At 41.8% G+C, this 22,642-nt stretch overlaps 1 protein-coding gene across 3 annotated transcripts in view; it reads right to left on the bottom strand.

The window, feature by feature from the left end:
* Positions 1-335: 335 nt before the first annotated feature.
* The window catches only part of LOC148036825 (uncharacterized), a 115,077-nt gene continuing 92,770 nt past the window's right edge, over positions 336-22,642 (bottom strand). Inside the window, exons 6-10 of one of the 3 annotated variants that reach the window (XR_015690523.1) lie at positions 4,140-4,218; positions 1,592-1,663; positions 1,276-1,411; positions 1,122-1,183; positions 336-1,010 (exon numbers count right to left, since the gene is read on the bottom strand). Coding sequence is in view for 1 of the 3 variants with exons in the window: in XM_087675727.1 (XP_087531853.1) it covers positions 1,343-1,411; positions 1,592-1,663; positions 4,140-4,218 (220 nt within the window). In the remaining 2 variants the exon portion in view is untranslated. Of the gene's footprint in view, positions 1,412-1,591; positions 1,664-4,139; positions 4,219-22,642 lie in introns of all 3 variants that reach the window. The other 2 variants (XR_015690522.1, XM_087675727.1) reach the window with 2 other exon arrangements.

Genomic DNA, 22,642 nt, shown 5'->3' with positions numbered 1-22,642 from the left:
TATATATATATATATATATATATATATATATATATATAGAGAGAGAGAGAGAGAGAGAATGTGTGTGTGTACAATCTCTAGTCTCCTTGCAACTCTCAACAAGTTGAAGCACAATGCAATGTGCAAGAAGAACCATTACAGTGTCAAGATGTTGTGTACGTTGGTGTCAATTTATTCCTTAACACATTAAATTACCTTTTAAATCAATCACTCATGCTCATTTAAATGCATATTTTAAAGTGGTCTCTACGTTTTCTAGACAGCTTATGGTTCATTGCCATCAGAGTCATTAGTACACAAGAAAGATGTGTATTGTCAAGGAACAGGAAACATACAAGTATTCTGTATCACACACATGTAATTTATGGATGTTTTATTAATGAATAGAAAATGGAAACAGTAATGGGACAATCAGGATGAATGGGCTGAAAATTGGTCGTCAAGACAGAACCTCGTGTTGAAGGCCTAAATTTGATGGCTGCCACATGAGCACCACCATCACTGCCACCCCTCCCTAGAAGCTAGTGTACAAGGAGTGATCATGAGATGAGCCTGTGCACTCCAGTAGACTTACTAGTATCAGCCCCTAACCCTAGACATGAGTCAACCTACCAATTCTATCTCAGAGCAATGCACCAAAACATGAATACAGAGTAATCTCCAAGAATCCTCTGATGTCAGAGAAAAGATATCGTGATTATTGCTAAGGATATCAAATCCAGAACTTTCACTGTACCTAGCTTTTTCTCTATACCTGCCGCTTTCAATCTTTCCTCTCTCTATAATACCCTGCCTCCATTCCTCCCTCTGTAATGTTATACATCACATTAATTTTGAGATAGACAAGACACTTCATAGGAAGTCAGAACCAGAACGTCAAAATAGTAGTGTGCTACAAGTATGCAAGCTGCTTCATCCAACAGGAAGTCCATTGTGGTGCAAAGAATCATACATGAATTACGTCTTTGCCGCTGTTACTCTCCATCCAGTTTGCCTCCACAACTCTTGCTCTAGTACAAGGCACATTGTCATATTTTAGCAGATTTTAACTTGGGGATTTGCAGCAAATATCTATGTCTGTGAACCACTCCAGCTTCTGATCGATGATTTCTTCCACATACCTTGATTGCTCCTTTCACTGGTATTCCAGGCACTTATAACAAGACGTGTTTTCCTGACCAAGCTGCATTCAGTGTGGCCCAACACTCTTTACTTAAGGGTGGAATATGGGAGTGTGCAAGGAATGTATAGCTCACAATCATATTCTATACTCACCTATTTGTGACAAAAGACCACAATACAGATTAAAAATGAGCCGCAAGTTAGCTCTATTGCCTAGCAGTTACTTTGTAGTTGTAGTAGTAGTAGCAGGAGCATCAGGATCCAGCCGCCTTTGTATTGCAGCTGCGGCCTGTAATATTCAAACAATGCACTGTATGAAAGATCAAATTTGAGACAGATCCAACTACACTGTTCAGCTCATGTACCTCATTGTAAAATTTTTCTAAGTAATATAACTAGCCACATTTACTGTCACAAAAAAAGGGATCGAACTCATAAAAATAAAAAAACTAGTCTCAGGTGCAAGAACCTCAAAATTTCCAAGTCGATATTGATACTGCATCTCTTCTCTAAGCTGTGCCTGTTCTCTCATTGCCTGTGCCTGTACATCGAACACTTACTGAAGTTAGTGTGGTGCTCTATTGCATTCTGTGACTCAATAGAACATCCAGATCATTGCATTTTCTAAGGCAATTCAAACACAGACGATAAAAACTAGCAAGTGTATACTATGGTTTCTCAACATAAACAAGAATATGCATGCCTGCACCATGAATGCAAGTGCATGCTTTACATGTTTCAGAAACCTATACATGTACATATCGGGGTTGTGGGCTACATCTTTGTCAAAGCATTAGCAACAAGGTGATACTGTTTACAGAGTAGCATAGACATTCGTCAAACTCCAGTGCAAAATTCAGTCAATCAATGCATACAGTTCTTTTAAGAAATCCTGTAATCTGAACAAGTCCCAAGTTCCAGAAATCAAAATGGAACTCTAAAGAAATATGTAAGTTCCAAGACAAAATATGAGACTTGACATTGGCCATAGTGAATGACATCCTTCTTCAGTTGTCAAGTAGAATAACTGTAACATAGCCTGCATCTCGCTCTTCACAGTTTCTCTGAGTATCTCTCCAATGCATCTGCCCCAAGCTTCCACGTGCAACCAAGAAGAACCCTTACTATCAAAATTTGATATTAGCATCTCAGTCTTCACAGTTTCTCTGAGTACCTCTACAATGCATCTGCCCCAAGCCTCCATGTGCGACCAAGAAGAGCCCTTATTATCGAAATTGATATTACTACTGGTCTCATGTGAGAACCTGTTAAAAATGGAAGCAGTACAAAATTACAGGGAGAGAATTCAGGAGAGCATTGTAATTAGCTAACTCATTCTCCTGGCTATATAAGAGGCAGCACAAACATTTTGTAGAATCAAAAGGTACTAAATGCACACTGGGCTTGCATACTTGTCGCCAATGTAAAAGAGGTTTTTTAAACTTCTCTATACACAGGATATGAACTTAGCCTATGTTTTATTTAACAACAATCCCCCTCAAGCTCATCATGAGCTTGCATACATAGAACTCCAAGTGCACTTCTAAAGTATTCATATTTAACATTATTAAATGCCTTGGTAAAGATATCTACAACTTGGTCAATTTTTTTGACATGGACCAAGTCTATTTCACCATCCAATACCTTCTCTCTAATGAAGTGTTGTCCTTGCATGGTAGATTGGGTTTTTAGAAAGCATGATACCGGTAATGTTATCATAGAATAATATCACACCTCCATGAATCCCTATCCCTAAATCACATAGTATACCTTTAACATGTAGCCAAATAAAAGAGGATTCTAGTATCTCTAAAGTTTTGCCCGATAAGAGAGCATTCTACCACCTTTGGAATCACAAGTTTCATGACTAATCTAGTGAAGTATTCTCATCTGTACTATGTGAGAATGATCATCTCCTATTTTTCAAGTTAAAATTTTCTAGATTTCTGTGTGATGGTATATAAAGAATAAGCACGAATGAAGATAAAATTAAGCTGAGGTGTGGAAGCAAACAAGCAACATAAAATAAGATAGGCATTCGCACTAATCAAGTTAGGGTTTGGGGAGACAATGATTGTCAATGAAAGCAAGATGAGTGTGGAAAGGGAGATATGCTTTTGCACGAGAATCCACCTCCTTCCAAGAAATACGACTAAGATAGGCATTGGCACCAAGTTAGTTTGGAGAGACAATGATGGCCACTGAAAGCCAAGATAGTGTGTAAAGGGAGATCTTTATTTCAGAAGAATCCACCTGTTAGAATATCTTCAGCTCTCCTAGTTTCTCTCTAATGCTTCTCAATATGATATAATCCCAATCAGATCATGTCCAAGCATAGATCTGGTAATAGTCAGCTCATAGGTTTTAAAGAGATGAATTAATCATGGAAAATATCATGCTGTACCCAAAATAGAAAACAGTTTTCATCCCCTGCAATCTTACGTAAAATCCATGGAAATTGTCTAAGCATGAAGTAATCACTAACGTGGAGCCAAATACAGACAAAAAGATTCAAAGGTATGATACAACACTCAAAAAGCACAAATCAAACTTGAAACTTTGGAAGTGGGCCTATTAAACACTTCCTTGTCAGTTTATACGTGTTTATGTCAGAGAGCACTGTATACTTATTGAAGACAGGATCATTCGGCCTCTTCTCTTCAAATGAGGACATTACATGGGATTAGATAAGACTAACGAATGATGCATATTGTTTTGGAGAGGGTTCATGAGGAATTGAGGACAGATCAGGAAACTTATTACTATAAGATATATATTAAGGATAATATGTAAACAATCGTTGGTAACAGAAATAGTACATGCAATAAACCATACATCAACACAGTAAACTGATTTATTGTGTTCGATGCTCTTATTACAGAATTGATACAAAGAAATCAAGTGCTGTGGTTCTGAAAAGTTGTGATTTTATATGATCTTGAAATTGTCCTGCTTTCTGAATCAATTCAAAACTTAATTAAAAATAAAGTTGACAGCTATGATTGTCAAGCCAGTACCATTCCACTCTGCATTGACCGTTTTAAGGCCTCAATCTCTGCTTCTTTTCGTTGCTCTCTCTCCCTTCTCAACTCCTGCCTAAAAATTTCCAAAACAAACTCTCTGTTAGCTGATGTGTCAAGGGTTATGATACATCTCTACTTTCAGTGAAAGAACAGTTCCTTTAGCAACAGACCTCATCAAATCAACTCAAAAGGCAATGGCCACAACGAACAAAGAGATTATAAAGCCAGGCTCAAAGCCCAATTATAAAGGAAATAATGCTGTCTATATGCACTTAGAAAACAATCCATTCATAACATCACTAAAGTACAACAAAACATTGCATCATATATCTTCCCCTTTCCTTTCCACTAACTGGGTTTTTTCTCGGCTTGAATCAATTGGACACAGACCAAATTCCTCTTGCACACTACACTATTGTACCCGCTAATCCTGCCAGCAAATCAAATCTGAAAATATGTAAAGATGCTTCAGTTGTCGGGGAAGTGGATTCGGCATTAAAGTAAATGGCACTCTGATGGAGTTTCATTGCAGATTTTGTCAAGATAATTGTCCCCTCTAGGCTACTCTTGATATTCAGAGCATCTATACAGCCATCAATGTTTTTAGATCTTCTTGTGCTTTAGTGGACCTTAAACATGTCCCGTGACATTTGCAATATCTTAAAAGGATGTATTTACTACTGTAACAATCATCCATAAATCCCACACCCCCCCCCCAACCCGTTTTTTTTTTTTAAATAAGATATCTTGCAAATGAACCTTAATACCCAAATAATTACCAAACAATCATGATTGGCCATTCCTAAGAGGAAGCAAGGATGGGATGCGAGGTAGAAACTATAGAGTACAAAAGGTTGAGAGAGAGAAGCACACAGTCTAGTGGGTACAATGAATGGTCCCCTATCCTTTGTCATATTCACTTATATATGCCTATACAATGTGTACTTCTAAAAGGGGTGCCCTCCCGGCTATTAGCCATTGGCCTTTACCCTAACAACCTCCCACTTAAAGGCCAATGCGCCTTTATGGGAGCATAAGAAAAAAGTGAAGATACTATCCAATGCCCATCAGCACTCTATAGTGTGCAAAACGATCTATGAAAAGATTTACATGCTTGTCATCTCTATCAACCTTAACAAGCTTAATACACTTGTCCTCAAGCACCTCCTTGGTGAAGTGATACTTCACCTCAATGTGCTTTGTCTTTGCATGAAAGATAGGGTTTTGATTGCCAATAAAATGGCACTCTGACTATCACATAGTAATGTAGGCACCTCTCTTGCAATGCCCAAGTCTCCCACTAGACAAGTAAGCTACATAGCTCTCTTGCAAGCCTCAATGGCTACAACATGCTCAACCTTAGTGGTAGATAAAGCCATACATGGTTGCAATCGAGAGATCCAAGAGAGTACACCACCTGTAAAAGTAAAGACAAAACATATAATAGACCACCTAGAGTCTACATTCCCTACAAAATTAGCATCTACATATTCAAGAACAGATGTATCTTTCCTTCCAAAGCATACGCACATACCTCTAGTGCCATTCAAGTATCTTATGATATGCTTCTTGTCAAGATTCCCCATATACCTATAACCACTCCCACTATTATATAGGCAATATTTGGATGTGTAGCAACCATCTACATTAAGCTACCAACTATATGGATGCATAAGGAACCTTAGCCATTTCAGCCTTTTACTCATCTAACTTGGGGCTATCGAAACCATCCTTTCTTTTGGGGAAAGGGTGGTAATGATTTGATTTAACATTGATTACAACAAGCATAAAATTCACATAAACTAAAACACAAATGTTACCGATCAATCTTGGACAATTGACTCCTCGTTGGACCCAAAACTAATGCCCCTTGAGGTATTTCTTTAGCTTCTATTAAAATTAGATCAAGTACACTAAGATTTCACTCAACTCTCCTTCACTAAAATTAGCACCTGTTTGGGGTCACTCATGAATTCTGCCAAGAGACCTACAGCAAAACAAAGATCAACACGAGTGTTGAGGAGCCAAATCAATGATCCAATCAACTGACGGTAGCGGGAAGCATTCATCAAGGGAGAATCTGAGTGTGAAGTGGCCTTCCAGTTCGGATCCATAGGAGTAGAAATGGTCCTACAATTCTCCATCTCAAAAGTCACCAAGAGCTCCTGAATGTATCTCTGCTAAGAGATAAAAATCCCCCTCTGAGACTGATAAATCTCCTGACCCAAGAAGAAATGAAGAAGCCCCAAGTCCGTCATCTCAAACTGCTGATGTAAGGCTGTCTTTGTCGCTTGGACCTGTTGTGCATGGTCACCTGTTAGAATCAAATCATCAACATACAACGCAAACAACACACGGCCAGCCTTAGAAGTGTGTACATAAAGCTGCGGATTGGCCTTGGATTGCCGATATCCCAACTGTGATTAAAGGAACAAGTTAATATTCTCGTTCCATGCACGCAGAGCCTGCTTGAGGCCATACAAGGCCTTCTTCAACCTGTATACTTGCCCATCTGAGGATCCAAAGCCAGGAGGCTATTCCACATAGATCTCCTCCTTCAAATCACCATTGAGAAAGGCCGACTTCACATCCAATTGGTAGACATGCCATCTCCTATGGCCAACCAAGGTAAGGACAGCTCGAATAGTCGCCATACGAGCAGTGGGGGCAAAAGTATCATGGAAGTCAATGCCTGAGCACTGAGCAAAACCTTTAGCAACAAGGCGGGCCTTGTGCTTGTCCAAAGAACCATTGCTGAGATACTTGGTCTTGAAGACCCACTTGACACCAATCACCTTCTTGTGAGAGGGACAAGGCACGAGGTACCAAGTATCATTCCTCTTAATAGCCTCAAACTCAGCTTCCATAGCTTTCTGTCAATGGCGACTGCAAAGCCTCCTTCACGAAGGTGGGCTCTCGATCCTGCATAACACGAGTCATGAAACAATAGTTAGAACAAACAAGCTCCGTAGTATGTACTTGGTGCCTCGCCCCTGGATCTCCAAGTATGGTGCTCCTTACCCTTTGATGTGGCTGGACCTTCCACGAACGGCATATCTCGGCTCGTGTAGACATCCCGCTTCACGGGATCATACAAGCGATATCCTTGGGACTTGGAGCTGTAGCCAACAAACACCTGTCTTCGAGAAGCCGCTTCAAATTTGTCGCACTAAGTCTTGGGGATGTGCACATATGTGTCACACCTAAATACCTTGAAATAAGAAACATCAGGCTTAGTCCCAAAGTAAGCCTCAAAAGGTGTCATCCCATCAACGGCCGAAGTGGGGGATCAATTTAGGATGTGGACTGCCGTAGCCACAGCCTTGGCCCACAGAAACTGAGGTGTCTGTCAGTGCTCCATCATGGTGCGTGCCATCTCGATCACACTTCAGTTCTTCAGTTCAAGGATGCCATTTTCTTGAGGAGTATTAGTGTTAGCAAACTCTTGGTGAATGCCTCTATCTGCACAAAAATGAGCAAACTCATTAGAAACAAATTCACCACCCTTGTCTGATTGCAAAGTCTTCAATCTCCGGCTAGAGCGGTTCTCCTCAAAGAGAAGTCAATCCTTGAAGTGGGAGAAGACCTCCGACTTCAGCTCCCCTTCAGAGACTCATTCCTCATCAAGCCACAAAGATCCGTAGATACAAGCTCTATCGGTCAAGTAGACCACCGCGAAGCTTTGTTGGGAATTGCATCCCTATCCTGCTTCCCACGAATGCAGGAGACGTGAGGCTACTGGCTCACCACTATGTCCGGCAACCCTCGAACAAGTTGTCCTCATGACGCCCTCTAAAGATAATCATAGTTCAGGTGGCCAAACCGAGCATGCCACAGCTCAGACTGTGTCTGAGAGGTAAGAAGAAGAGAAGTAAGAGCTGTAGAAGACTTCAATTTGTAAATGCCGTTCTCCTCATACCCTGATGAGAGAACCTTCCACGATCAAGGACTCGAACACCATCATTGTCAAACTCCACTAAAAGGGAAAGAGAACAAATCTTATATACCGAAAGTAAATGATACCCTAAACCTGGTACATGCAACATCTCGAAAGTATGGGTACCACCCCGTCCATTAAGAATCAACTGCATCTCACCCCGTGCAGCAATAGACACAAAAGAGCTGTCTCCAATGAGAATCTGCTACGTGAGGGTCGCAAATAGGCAACACCAACTGTGGAAGGAGTCGTGTGCCATAAGGCACCACTGTCCACGATTCACTCTCGAGCCAGGGAAGCTGTCATCGTAGCATCAAAAGTCTTTGGTATAGGGTCCTCGATGATCCCTAAGTGTAGAAAAGCAGTTGATGAGGGTGCAGCCACCGCCCCAGAATCCTTGGGGTCCTTCTTCTTGGTGTCCTTCTTATCCTTGTCGCGGCAATCCTTCTTCCAATGAGCGGTCTTACCATAAATATGGCATGTCGATTCCTTCTCCTTGTCCTTCTCTGGTTTGTTATCCTCCTTCTTCTTCTTCTGGTTCTTCCCCTTCTTCTGAGAGGCTTGACCTCTCAATGCCTCCAATTCAAAAGCATTCTGTTCCTTCAACTGTTCCTCTTAGTCCAAGACCATAGGAACTAACTTTTCCCAACAAAGAGTCGACTCCCGTCCTGAAGCAATAAGGGCGCAGTAAAAGGCACCAAATCATGGCAGCAACTGGGACAATAAAGTGATTGCCATGTCTTTGGAGGAGATCAACTTCCCCGCATATTGAATCTGCATCTGAAGCTATCTCAGCTTGTTGATGTGCTCCCGCAGCGAAGAAGACTTGTTCACGGACAAAGTTCGCATCTGCACCTCCAAAGAAACTATCTTCATCAAGGTCATCCGATTGTACATCTGGTCGAGTTCCAGTCATACCTCTCAAGCCACCGTCAAGTGCTCGATGTGAGCTATCACGACTGTAGTACAAGACAGAAAAAGAAAAGAACGAATCCTAGCATTCAGTTTGTCCAAGTGAGACTAGGCCTTGGTCAACTCTGCACGAGCATTTGAAGAGAGTTTAAACTCATCTCTCACTGAGGGCCGTTTGATCATCTCCATCACAAGCTCCGCCAAATCATAAGACTCCAGGATGGCCAACATCATCACGCGCCAGATGCGGTAATTGTCACCATCGAGCTTTTGATCTGATGAAAGAGCTGGTAACACAGGCGCCTTCCGTTCCATGATCGCCTAGAACTCCAAGTCGGTCTCTGTAGACATTTTCACCTACAATGCTTGCACAAACACAAAAGCAACCCCCTCTGACTGTGAAGATGCAACTTGCTAGGGCTCTTTCCTCCGCTTCCCGAACCGTCCTTTCAACCGCCGCCGGAGGCAATGAAAAGGTAAAATCTGCAATTGAAGGCCGTAAATGTAGCCTTCCTCCTCTACAAACGGTAACAAACAACAACAAATTCACCAACTGGACTTTTTCCCGCGCACCCATGCTCGCTTCAGCCTTGTTCCAATGTGCAGCCCTCCTGCTTGCCGTCGAATGCTGGAAATGCAACCTTGTATCGCGCTGAAATTTCCTCTTCAGGTAGGTTCTTCACTCAATCACTCCGTCTTCACCACTCTAATACCATGTCAGAGTGCAGCGATGCGGAAGCATGGGACCAAGACTGAGAGAGAGTGAGCACAGACAGAAGAGAGAGAGAGAGAGAGAGAAAGAGATAGTAGAACAAGATCTGCTGTAGGAAGTATGTTGAATACAAAGGGATGCAGATTTGTACACGGGAGCAGTGTGTATGTCTGCGTATCTCCTCTATGATGTCACCACACGCAAACACCTCGAGGACAGCAAGGCCTGATCACAATCTGATCTCCACGAACTGCTGAGAGCGCCTGTGAATGAATGAGAGTGTGCCAAAAGAGTGGCTACATATAGCCAAGGAAAAAATAGTGTCCAGCATCAGGTTGGCTGCATTAAATGCAGCCGACTGCATAAAAATGCCAAAAAAACTGTCCGACTGCTCAACCTCTGTCCGACTGCACAATCCTCTGCCATGTGGCATCTGCGACAGCATCTCCCACCACACATATGATTGTTGACCTCGCAGAAATGATGATGTGGCACCCTACTGCTGACGTGGCACACAAACTGACCCTGAACTGCTCTGCACATTGCCTGAAAGAGGAAAATGCCTGTGTCCAGAGGATGATCTCTTAACACCATCTCCATCATCACTGCTACATACATTAATCTCTTCTATCTTTGCCTTGCCCTTCTTGTCCTCTTTGCTATCATCTTCATTATGCTTCTTGCCCTTTTACTTGTTCCTTCACTTATAACAATCCATCATTATATATCATTTCTTATTACAAACGAAGTATCCCACATCCTTCTTACTCCAAGACTTACTCCTTAACTTACCTCTCTCACAAGAGTTTCCCTTGGCATTTGACCTTCCTCTCACAATGAGTGCGCTACAATTCTTTGACCCTACATTGTTCCTTTTATTCACCTCCTAAATGAGCAAATTTCTCTTAGCATTAGTACTCATGAGACCACCTACAAGTGCATCATTACCAATGGCCATCCTAAAAGTATCCCAACTCCCAAATAAGGGCACCAACAAGAGCATAATCTTAAACGAATCATGAAAAGTAATCTCCTTTTATGTCAACTAGCTCAAATAGTATTAAAGTTATTGAGATGGTTGAAAACAAAAGTCCCCCCTCCATGTGGAGGTCAATAAGTTTATTCAACTAGTATACCCCCAAAGTAGCACTTTCTTTCTCATACAAGTTGCATAGCTTCTTCCCTACACCAAATGTGTTGCATGCCATGTCTTATAGAAGTCCCCTCCTCAATGTGAAGATCAATAGAGTTTCACCAACCAGTATACATGCAATTCTTTCTCATACAAGTCACACTTCATACACCAAATGCACCACTTGTTGCATATAAATAAAATTTGAGGGTATCAACATCAAAGTGGAATGCACTCATCCATTTTTCTCGTACATCTGCATTCATACCTAAGTTTAACACCATTGTATTTGATTGACTTTATCTGCTTCTTCCACACCAATACATCATAGATTTGCTCTTTTCAGTAAGAAAAATCAGTGCCATCCAATTTTTTAGTATTAAATAATGCATTTTTAGAAGTAGATGAAGAAGCCATAATAGCTGTAATATGTTCTCCACACCAGAATACCAAGATATGCCCAATTACAAGTCCAAAGAAAACCAACTAACTGCAATCTAGTGCTCCACAAAGCCGAGTGATAACTAAAGCGACATGAAACCAGTCCAAAATTAATGCAAATTTGATGTTCCAGCAGTCCAAAAAACACGAGTTTCCTACAGTTTTTCGGTATTTTTCTGCTATTCCCAAGACCAAATGTGGATAAATGGCCTTTATGTTTTCAACACAACCAATATAATCACTGCAAAGTATGAGATAATACAACAAAAACATATCTGAAGGATGATCAATTTGTCAATACCAATGTCAACATGAAAGCCAAGAAGCGGTTCAGTGAATACAAATGTAAACAGGGATTATATGGGAAAGGTTTAAGCCTTTGAATTAAGGCATAAATGGATAAGGGGACTGCTTGGGCTTCAACCAAGTGAGATCTCTTACAATAATCTTGTGACATGTTGTGGATCTGGTGGATTGTGACTGAAACAATCTCTGGCCCTAAGTGCTTAAATTTGGAACTCCCAAAGGCTTCAAGATCAAGCAACAAACCAAGGAAATCGATCTCTTTCTCTTCGAAGACCATGTGCTTAGAGTCCCCACTTCAATGGTCTTGCTTGAACCATGTGTTTAAACCCCCAGCTTACAACAAGCAAGCCCCAACTGACAAGCTATACCCTTGCTTTTCTCTCTTGGACTTTTGGACCGTTGGCTTGTGGGCTGGTGGTATGGGACGCCAATCCTTCATACCTCATCATGACCCAATGTGCTACCAACTCTCACGCTTGAAGAGGAAAACAAGGTTTGGCTCTATGGCGGGGAGGTGAGTTTGATGTCTAGTCCCTTATATTTGTGAATATGGCTTGTGTTGTGTCTCATGTAAAGGTTGACACTGATACCAATGAAACGTCCCCCTAGAATCCAACCTACACACAAGACACAACACAAGCCACATTCATGAATATAAGGGATTGGACATTAGACTCACCTTCCAACCATAGAGCCAAACAAGCTCTCCCCCTAGCCTAGGAGCTAGCAGCACTCCGGGTCACAACCACATCTTAAGGATTGGCATCCCATACTACTATGGATGCATCGGCCACTGAGCCAAAAAGTCCAAGAGTGGCAATCCCACAATGAATGTGCACAATAGGGCCTCAAATTCTATAAATTCTATCCTTGGATATCCGGTTGGGAGCTAGAAGCATTGGTCACAATGGTTATGAAGTGACTTAGTATGAATGCACTAAGTGGACTTCAAGGTTAGGGTAGACAAGTTCTATTTATGGCACTTGAGGCCCTATTATGCACATTCATTGTGTTGGTGGTATGGGACACCAATCCTTGAGATGTGATCGTGACTATGTTCCTAGCTCCCAAGCCCCATTTTGGCTCTAAGATTGGGAGGTGAGTCTAACATCCAATCCCTTATATTCATGAATGTGGTTTTTGTCATGTCTCATGTGCAGGTTGGATCCTAGGGAACATTTCAATGGGGATTTATTTACATGTGATGCATAGCACTCAGTGCACAATCACGATTCCCCAAGAGTTTTTATTTAGGAGCGTAGAGCAGATTTTGTATTGTAGATTATCACAAAACCTTTCATAAAACCCTCAAGTCTAGGTGCCTAAGGAGAATGTAAGAGATGGAGTTATCACTTTGAATGAGACAATTAGCTATCGCATACAAAGCCTAAATACTAGATCTATACTTTGCAATACCTAGAACTAGACTTAAAATATGACTATCCCGTGCTTCTTGCCATGTAACTTGATGATATATGAGAAAAACCCAAAACCATTCTTATACTTATAATTACATAGCATCTGTCTCAAATCCAGAGGGAAACATCTAGATTGCTATGGAAGCCATTGCAGTCCTAGAGGGGGGCATTTGCAACCAAGCCCCAAAGGACACTATTTTTGAGAGTATGCAAGGGAAGAGAAATATAAACATGAAGAGAGAAGGAAAGAGAGAGAGTAAAAAGAACACAAGTAAGATGAAGGAACGAACTCAACTAATGTGCAAAAGAATGCTTAATACAAGGTTGGACTGATGAGTCCCTATATGCAGCTAGAATGTGCCAATGAGGGTACCAAATCAAGGTAAATGATAGAATGACAGCAGGCTAAGGACAAGGAATGTGGAAAACATTGGCTAAATTAGCAAGCAACACGTGGTCGCTAAATAAATAGTTGTTGGAGCAAGAAACTGACCGACCAGCATCAATAAGATACTCAAAATCTAGCCAACCTGATCAAAATATTGCCATCTTGTGCCACCAATGGAATACAGCTCAAAACCCGCATTTCAAAAAAATTGTTAGGTTAGGGTTTAGCAACACTCGCACACTCACAATGAACAAGTGAATAGCAAGAGAGAAAAGAGCGTTGGAACGTCACATGCACTATCTAAGAATAAATGAAAGTGCAATCCCTAATGTACTAAGTACCACACCCACTAATGGGTGTTCACAAAAAAAAAAAAAAAAAAAAAAAAAAAAAAACTTCTCAATTAGATGCTAAAAAGTGCCCGTGAGATAAGGGAGCATTCACACCAGAACATAGGAGGAACACGATAAGTGTAACAAACCCCCCTCAAGTAAATGATGTGAACGTATACAAGAAATACACAAATAAATCCCCAAATGGTATCAAGCCGAGAGCCTTGCGAAAGGCTTTGAGCTTCTCTTTAGAGAGAGCTTTTGTAAACACGTCTACCAAGTTCTCCTATGTAGGGACATAAACCAAAGTCAATCTTCCTTGTATGGAGCCTCTCTCTGACATAATGATAATGTACCTCAATGTGCTTAGTGCAATCATGATACACTAGATTCCTCACAACTGCCACGGCACTCTGACTATCAATGTAGATAGAAGTGGATGACTACTGTCCCATACTAAGATCGACCAAAAGATGCCTGAGCCATATACATTCCATCATAGCTGTAAATGCTACCTTGTATTCAGCTTCACAACTAGATGTCGCCACTCTAGATTGCTTCTTCCTAAACCAAGAAATGCATGAATCGCCAAGTATGAAACAATTGCCACAACTAGATGTCGCCACTGTAGATTGCTTCTTCCTAAACCAAGAAATGCATGAATCACCAAGTATGAAACAATTGCCACAAGTGGACACCCTCCTGTCAAAACAACCAACCCAATCACTATCTATAAATGCATGCAAGAAAAGAGTATTGCCTATAGGATAGAAAAGGCCCAATGTTTGAGTGCCTTTGAGATAACGAAATACACGTTTAATTGCTTGCCAATGTGTAGTACCAGGGTTGTGTATAAAGCGTGCCAACTCAAAGACCCCAAATTGAATATCCAGCCATGCATTACACAAATACAATAAACAGCCAACAGCCTGTTGATAAAGAGAAGCATCAAAAGGTTCTCCTACATCCTCAATTGTAAACATGTGGCTAGTTTCAACAGGAGTAGAGATAGGCTTGCAGTCTTGCATCTAAAAATGCTCAAGGAGCTACCCAATGTACTTAGATTGCTGCAAAATAATGCCCCCCCTCAATTGCAGTAAACTATATGCCAAGATAGTAGTACAAGTGGCCAATATCTATCACATCAAAAACATGTTGTATTTCAGCTTTTAAAGCTGAAATATGTCTCTCATGAGGTCCACTCAACAGCATATCATATATCATCCACATAACGAATGAGGATCAAGAGGCTATCCCCATCTTTGCAGACATACAAGTATGCTCTCAAAGGCAAGAGCAATCAAGTATGCACGTATCTTCTCACACCATGGCCTAGGTGCCTGCTTTAAACCATAGAGAGCCTTATGCAAACGGCACACTTCGCTTTCTGACCCTTTCCGAACAAAGCCAAGAGATTGAGTGACATAAACCTCCTCACAAAGATCACCATTTAGAAAAGCTATCTTCACATCCAATTGATGCACATGCCAATCATAACGAGTAGCCAAAGCATGGTAGCTAGGAGTTTTAGAAACGGCAAGGTAGAAGACGGGTTTCAAACAAGTTTGCTACAGTATTAATACTTAGGAAATGTCTCAAAAACGTTTCTTACCTATATACTAAATAACATGGTTTATAGAATTCATATTCATAAAATACTCTAAGAAATAATCTTATCTATCCATTATCTACATGATCAATGATCAAGTTGTATGCTAAAAGCATGCAAACAATACCGAATCTTCAAGAAAATAGGCATTATTGACCATCTCTAAATTACATTTTAGTTTATAACTATTAACAACGTTATCAATGATTGCAAGCATAACATTTAAAAGGAAACATTAAATACCATTTTAAAGCATGGATAAAAGTAGTAAACATTAATAGAATCATGTAAGTAACAGAGTGTCAAACAAGTCCCAAACCTCATAAACCTTGTTAAATATTCAATACATAAATGGATTATAGAAACTACTAGAAGTCAATCCTGAGTTCTAGAGAATATGCCATGAGTCATAACTCATGTTGAATGTCTCGACTCCTCTTCATTGTCCCCAATCTCCTCATTCTCCCGAACTTCACTCTCATTGCTAGAGTTGGAGCTCTCAAGTAGATCCTCATCAGTAGCTATAGTGGTACTTGTGCTAGTTGCATTACAAGTATGAGCTCTTATAACTTGTACCTTAAACAGGCATTATAATCTCGTCATAAGTTCGTAGGGTACAAACTATCACAGAATGATTGGAAGGGTAGTAGTCTATCACGAGTCATGAATCCCAAGGTTTCAAGTACAAGGCATGATTGCAAGGGAAAAAGGCCACTTTACACTTTCACAATAGAAAAATGTGCTTTCATAATAAGGCACACTTTTTTGGGCCAAAACATCACTTTCTATCCATTGAGCTTTTTTTATGTATAAGAAACGTCACAAAAAGATAGTAAACATTTCTTATCCGTTTCATATGTTTCCTATCTTAGAAAACATGTTTCCATGCAACTATGAGCCAAAGCAATGGCACTGCAAATGGTGGTCATACATAAAGACGGTGCAAACATCTTATCATAGTCAATCCCATGTTGTTGGGCATACCCTTTGGCAAACAAGATGTGCCTTGTAATGATCAATGCTACCATGAAATCTACGTTTTAATTTGTAAATCCACTTAGTGCCTATAGCACGCTTGCCAGCAAGTGAGTCACGTAACTCCCATGTATCATTTGTATAATAGAGTTTAACTCTAACTGAGTAGCTGCCATCCAATGTTCATTTTGTAGAATCTCATGTAAAGAAACAAGTTCTTTATTGCATACAATAGCTACAAGTGCCTGTGCAACCAAGTCACCCTGTGCATGGCGAGTGGATGCTCTCGTTCTACCATGAAGAGAAACATTGTTTTAGCTTTCTGAATAGCAACCCTCTCATCGGCCACTTCATAATCAGCAATGCCTTCATCAATAGACTGAAAATCAACAAGCTGCTGTCCAACATGTATTTCCTGCTGTAAACCCTCAATAGGTTGCTGAAATTGGCCACAATTAGATTCACTTTGCTGAAATAAAGGCAACAAACTGTTAAACATGTCCATAGCCCCACATTAGATTGATTTTTGCAGTCCATGAAGGGCTGACCAGCATGTTCAACAAATACCACATCGCTACAAGCAAAAATCTTCTTGGTGGAGGGTTAGTACAAGCAATACCCTTTACTTTCTACACTATAACCAATAAAGATGCATTTGACACCCTTGTCTTCCAATTTATGTCTTCGTGGTTGTGACACTAAAGAATATGCCAAACAACCAAAGACACAAATATGTGACACCACTGGTTTCACGCCATTCAAAGCCTCATAAGGTGTACAATTAGCCGATGCTTTAGTTGGGTTGTGATTCAGCACAAACACTGCACACATGATAGTATCAAGCCAAAACTTTAGGGGCATCTTATTGTGTGACAGTATACAACGTGTCATTTCATCAAAGTGTGATTTTTTCTTTCAGCCACCACCTTTTCACGTGCCACCATAGCCCTCATTAAGCCTTAAGCTTAGTTGCTCTCTTTCACTTGCTTACTACGTGTCTTCATCGACAACATGTCTGCCCCATTGCAACAAAGGGAAGTCATCGCAATCCTCAAACTCCAAAGGAAAAGGCAAAACAGGTTCTTCTATGGACCCCTCAAGCACCAAGGATAATGGTGCTAAGAAAAGAGGTTCAATTATTGCAAGAAGAAAGGGCATGTAATAAAAGAATGCACAAAGAGGATGGCAAGTGAAAAGAAGAAACAATCGGGTATGAGGGTTTCTGAAAATTTAGCAAATGCAAACAATGCAACTGCACATTTAGCAAGCTTTAGACATTGGTCAATCCTATGCCTTTGTTGTGCATTTACAAAAGTGCTAACTTGCTACAATTCTAAAAAATTTAGAGATTTGAAACCCTAATTTCTGCAAACTCCAAGCAGCAAGCTGATTTTCTTCTTTAGTGCTTGGATAAGATTAAGTTAAGTAGAAAGTGCTTCTTGGATGAGATAGATAGAAGAGTGCAAAGCATATGGCTGAAATTTCAGCACAAGAGCTTATTCCAAATGAAGAGAGAGGTCTTTAATATATAGGTGTGGGGCTTGGGTACTCAAAAGTGAAAATTAGATGTTACAAATGATAAGTATTTGCTGAAAATAACAAGTATAGGTGTAAGGACACTTGTCTCTTCAAAATGACACACCCTATTTTAGATGCCACATGTCACTTTTCTAGAGAAAGAAGCTTCTAAACCTTCTACTCTAAACATCTCTCAAACGGTTAAGAATTTGAGATAGCTACTAAAGACAAAATTGCTCTTTGTGAAATTCCGGAGCCTTTGTTGCGAAAAAAATTTCCATTTGAGCAACTTCCAAAAAATAGTGACCTCTTAAATTTTAGAAGTCACCAAATTTAGCTTCTAGAGATATACACAAAACTACTTTCCGCACTTCATACGGTCTTTATGAATTCTTGGTGGTTCCTTTCGGATTAACCAATGCACCAGCCACCTTTAATCGAATGATGGAGCGCGTCTTTAGAGAGCATCGACAATATGTCGGTACTTTCTTTGATGATATTCTTGTCTTTAGCAAGAATGAAGAGGAGCATCATCAGCACTTGGAGATTGTTCTACAATTACTTCAACAAAATCAACTCTTGGTAAATGGTAAAAAGAGTGAATTTTTCATGCATAAAATAAATTACCTTGGGCATGTCATCTCTTCTGAAGGGATTCAGATGGATCCTGAAAAGATCAGGATAATCCAAAATTAGCTGTAAATTTGACCAAATTGTTGCAAAATCAGTATCTTCATCATAAGTATTCTTCATCGTTTGAAAATCTTCATGATGAGCCACTGTAATAGTTGCAATGCGAGGCACTCTAGAAAGTGCATCAGCAACTACATTTTGTTTTCCTAGAGTGTACATAATTTGAAAATGAAACATAGACAAGAAATTTTCCCATCTTGCATGTTTCTCCTGCAAATGCTTTTGAGTCTTGAAATACTTCAAGCTCTGATAATCAGTTTTAATAAGGAATTCATTGCCTAAAAGATAATGTTTCCATATCTTCAAAGCATGAACCACTACTAAAAGCTCATTTTCATAAATGTCATACATTTTCTCCACATCATTTAGACGGCGGATTTCAAAGGCTACGGCATGGCATTCTTGATTTAGCACTAGCATCATTTTTCTTTGCTGTAAACTCATGTACAACACCCACATGTTGGGGGTAAAGGCGCCTCCGCCGTGCCGCCCCGTGTATTACTACACTGACAGTACCCGCCACTGCACACTGCAGGTGCCGGGCGCCCGTCACGTCACTTTATTCTTTATTCTTTTAGTGACAGTTTGAATAAAGGAAGGCCCAGTCACACATTGTGACTGTTGGAGTTCCCATTTATTGTCTCTCTCTTTCTTGCTCTTGCTCTCCCGTCATAGCTCGCGTGCAAGCTTCGATCCTTCTCACCTTTCAACTGGTATCAGAGCTTGGCATTCTCTTGATCGAGCTCGACTCGGTGCTTCCCGACCTTCGCATCGACTCGCTTCACGCATTGGATCTCCATCCCGGCAGCCATATCCGATCTCCCCGAGCTCCCGTCACTCCCCGGCTTCCCGAGCACCTTCCCAGCCTATTGAGGCACCTTCAAGGCATTGATACTGAGGTATTTGATCATTCTTTCAGGGTTTTATTTCAGTCTACATGTTGCAAACAGCAAGGGCAGCCATGGCTTCAAACCCTTGAAGCTTATTCCCCTCATATTGTGCCTTACACCTATCAAGGCTCAAAGAGGCTTGTCATAGGCCTTCGATAGGCCCTTCTTGAGCCCCCCATTACCCCCTTTTCAGCCCATGTGGAGCAGCAGCAAGTTCAGCACCAACAGGGCAGATTGCATCATTTTTTTCCAAGCTGTGAGCACTCATCTACTTCAGCTCCACACTTGGCCATTGCTTCTTGCTCTCTACCTTGATCAAGAGGGCTATAGACTTCATGTTTGATGTCATTCAAGCTTTGGGCATTGGTCTTGATCATTCGGGGCTAATCTCTTCAGATTTGGGACTGTCATAAACTGTCATAACAGGCTGAAAACAGGGCAGCACCATTGGCATTAGCATTTGTTACTTATACTCCATTCCGGTTGTGCTATTTGATGCCCGTATGCGGTCTACATGATGCCTAGTGCCTTGGGAATGTATGCACATGATGTATGCACAGTGCTGGTTATTGGATTCAGGTGCGTCCTTCCATGTGACGCCTTACCGTGAGTGGTTTCACTCTTACCGTACTGTATCTGGATCAGTCAGACTTGGAGATGACAGGTCTCTTGATATTGTGGACTGTGGAGATATTCAGTTGCAGTTTTCCACTGGCAGTTCCTTTTTGCTCAGGGATGTACGTCATGTACCTGCGCTTACGCGCAGTCTTATGTCTGCAGGACAGTTGAATGATGCAGGGTTTCATGTCTGTTTTGGGGATTCTGCCTGGAAGATCACCAAAGGCAGACTTGTGCTTGCTAGAGGCGCCAAGGCTGGCAGCCTCTATCCTCTAGTTGTATCTGGGTCTTCTGTAGACCATGTTTTGGCAGTGGGCTCTATCCCACATGTATCACTTTGGCATGCCCGTTTGGGGCATATGTCTTTAAAGGGAATGAAAATGTTATCTGGTTTGCAGTATCTTCCGCCTTTGGATTATGCATGTTTTGACTCGTGTGATCATTGTCTTTATGGTAAGCAGAATAGGTCTATGCATAAGAAATCGGGTAGGCCACGCATGAGTGAGCCCTTGGCATTGGTGCATTCCGATGTTTGTGGGCCTATGCCTTGCATGTCTATGGGTGGCGCGAAGTACTTTCTTACCTTCATTGATGATTTTTCTAGGAAAGTGTGGGCTTATCCCATAAAGCAAAAGTCCGATGTCTTGGCAGTCTTTCAGCGTTGGCTTGCTCTTGTTGAGAACCAGACTGGGTATAGGCTGAAATGCCTTAGGACTGACAATGGGGGAGAATATGTCTCATGTGCTTTTGAGCAGTTTTGTGATGACAGGGGTATTAAGCGTCAGTTGACCGCCCCTTACACCCCACCCCAGAATGGTTTGGCTGAGCGCATGAACAGGACTATTCAGGAGCGTGTGCGCTCTATGCTTAGCCATGCAGGCCTACCCCAGAGTTTTTGGGCTGAGGCAGTTAGTACGGCAGTGCATGTCATAAACCGATCGTCTTCCAGTGGATTGGATTTCCAGGTTGCAGAGGAAGTTTGGGCTGGTAAGCCACCCTCTTATGCGCATCTCCGTGTCTTTGGATGTGAGGCATTCTGCCATGTGCCCAAGGACAAGAGGAGTAAATTGGATCCAAAGAGCATTAAATGCATATTCCTTGGCTATGGTGAGTCAGGAGAGATGGGCTATCGCCTATGGGATCCGCAGGCGCGGAAAATAGTACGCAGCCATGATGTCGTATTCCATAAAGACAAGATGCACAGGCAGCCTGAGAAGGTGGTTGAGATCCGCAGAGTGATCTTTCAGGAGGAGCCTAGAGCTCCAGCACAGCCAGTAGTATAGCCTGCAGCAGTTCCTCCACAAGGCCAGGGTGTCGGACAGGCAGTTAGACAGGCAACAGAGCCTACGGTGAGACGGTCTGCTAGAGACAGACATCCACCTGACAGATTTCAGCTCTCTATGCATTATGTTTTGGTTACAGATGCAGGAGAGCCTTTTACTTATGATGAGGCTATGCGCAGGGGTGACAGTCACTCCTGGGAGAGGGCTATGCAATCTGAGATAGACTCCCTTCATAAGAATGAGACTTGGGATTTGGTTGCCTTGCCTAAGGGCAAGAAGGCTTTGCCATGCAAGTGGGTGTACATTCATAAAGTCCTTGAGCGCTTCCGCATGCAGGACGTAAAGCCTATTGGCTGTCCATTACCTTCTTATGTGAAGGTATCACAGGCCGATTGTCCGCAGACAGATGAGCAGAGGGCCGAGATGGCCAAGATCCTTATGCTTCAGCCGTGGGCAGTTTGATGTATGCCATGATAGCCACTCGTCCAGATATTGCGCATGCAGTTGGTGTTGTGGCACGCTATATGGCTACACCTGGCAGCAGACATTGGAATGCCGTGAAGGGTATCATGAGGTACCTGAAGGGCACAGCAGATATGTGTATTTGCTATGGCAGCCAGGATACAGGAGTCGTGGGGTACACTGACTCCGATTATGCAGGACATGCAGATAGTAGAAAGTCCACTTCTGGCTATGTATTCACCTATGCTGGAGGGGCTGTCTCTTGGATGTCCAGGATTCAGAAGTGTACGGCTTTGTCTACCACTGAGGCCGAGTATGTTACAGCCACTGAGGCTTGCAAGGAGGCCATATGGTTAGGCCGTCTAGTTGCTGACCTTGGGATTGATGCTACACCTACACTGCATTCGGATTCTATGAGTGCCATTCAGTTGGCTAAGAATCCGGCCTTCCATGCGAAGACGAAACACATTGAGGTGAGGTATCACTTCATACGTGGTGTCGTGGAGGACAGGTCTGTTGACCTTGTCAAGATCTCCACTGACGAGAATCCTGCAGATCTGCTCACGAAGAGCCTCACTACTGAGCGCTTTGCCTTCCTCAGGAGGTTGATGGGCGTTGGATGAGATGTCACCTTTCCTCATCCCTTGTACCTATGTACATTTGTACTGTCTTTTCTTTTTTTCTTCTCTCTCACTACGGCAGATTCGCCTTTAAGTGGGAGGTTGTTGGGGGTAAAGGCCTCCGCCGTGCCGCCCCGTGTATTACTACACTGACAGTACCCGCCACTGCACACTGCAGGTGGCGGGCGCCCGTCACGTCACTTTATTCTTTATTCTTTTAGTGACAGTTTGAATAAAGGAAGGCCCGGTCA

The sequence above is a fragment of the Lygodium microphyllum genome, chromosome 4, assembly GCF_053477565.2.
Source record: "Lygodium microphyllum isolate KBCC chromosome 4, Lygodium_microphyllum_v1.1.10, whole genome shotgun sequence".
NCBI lineage: Eukaryota > Viridiplantae > Streptophyta > Polypodiopsida > Schizaeales > Lygodiaceae > Lygodium > Lygodium microphyllum.
This window is presented reverse-complemented; position numbering and strand designations above follow the sequence as displayed.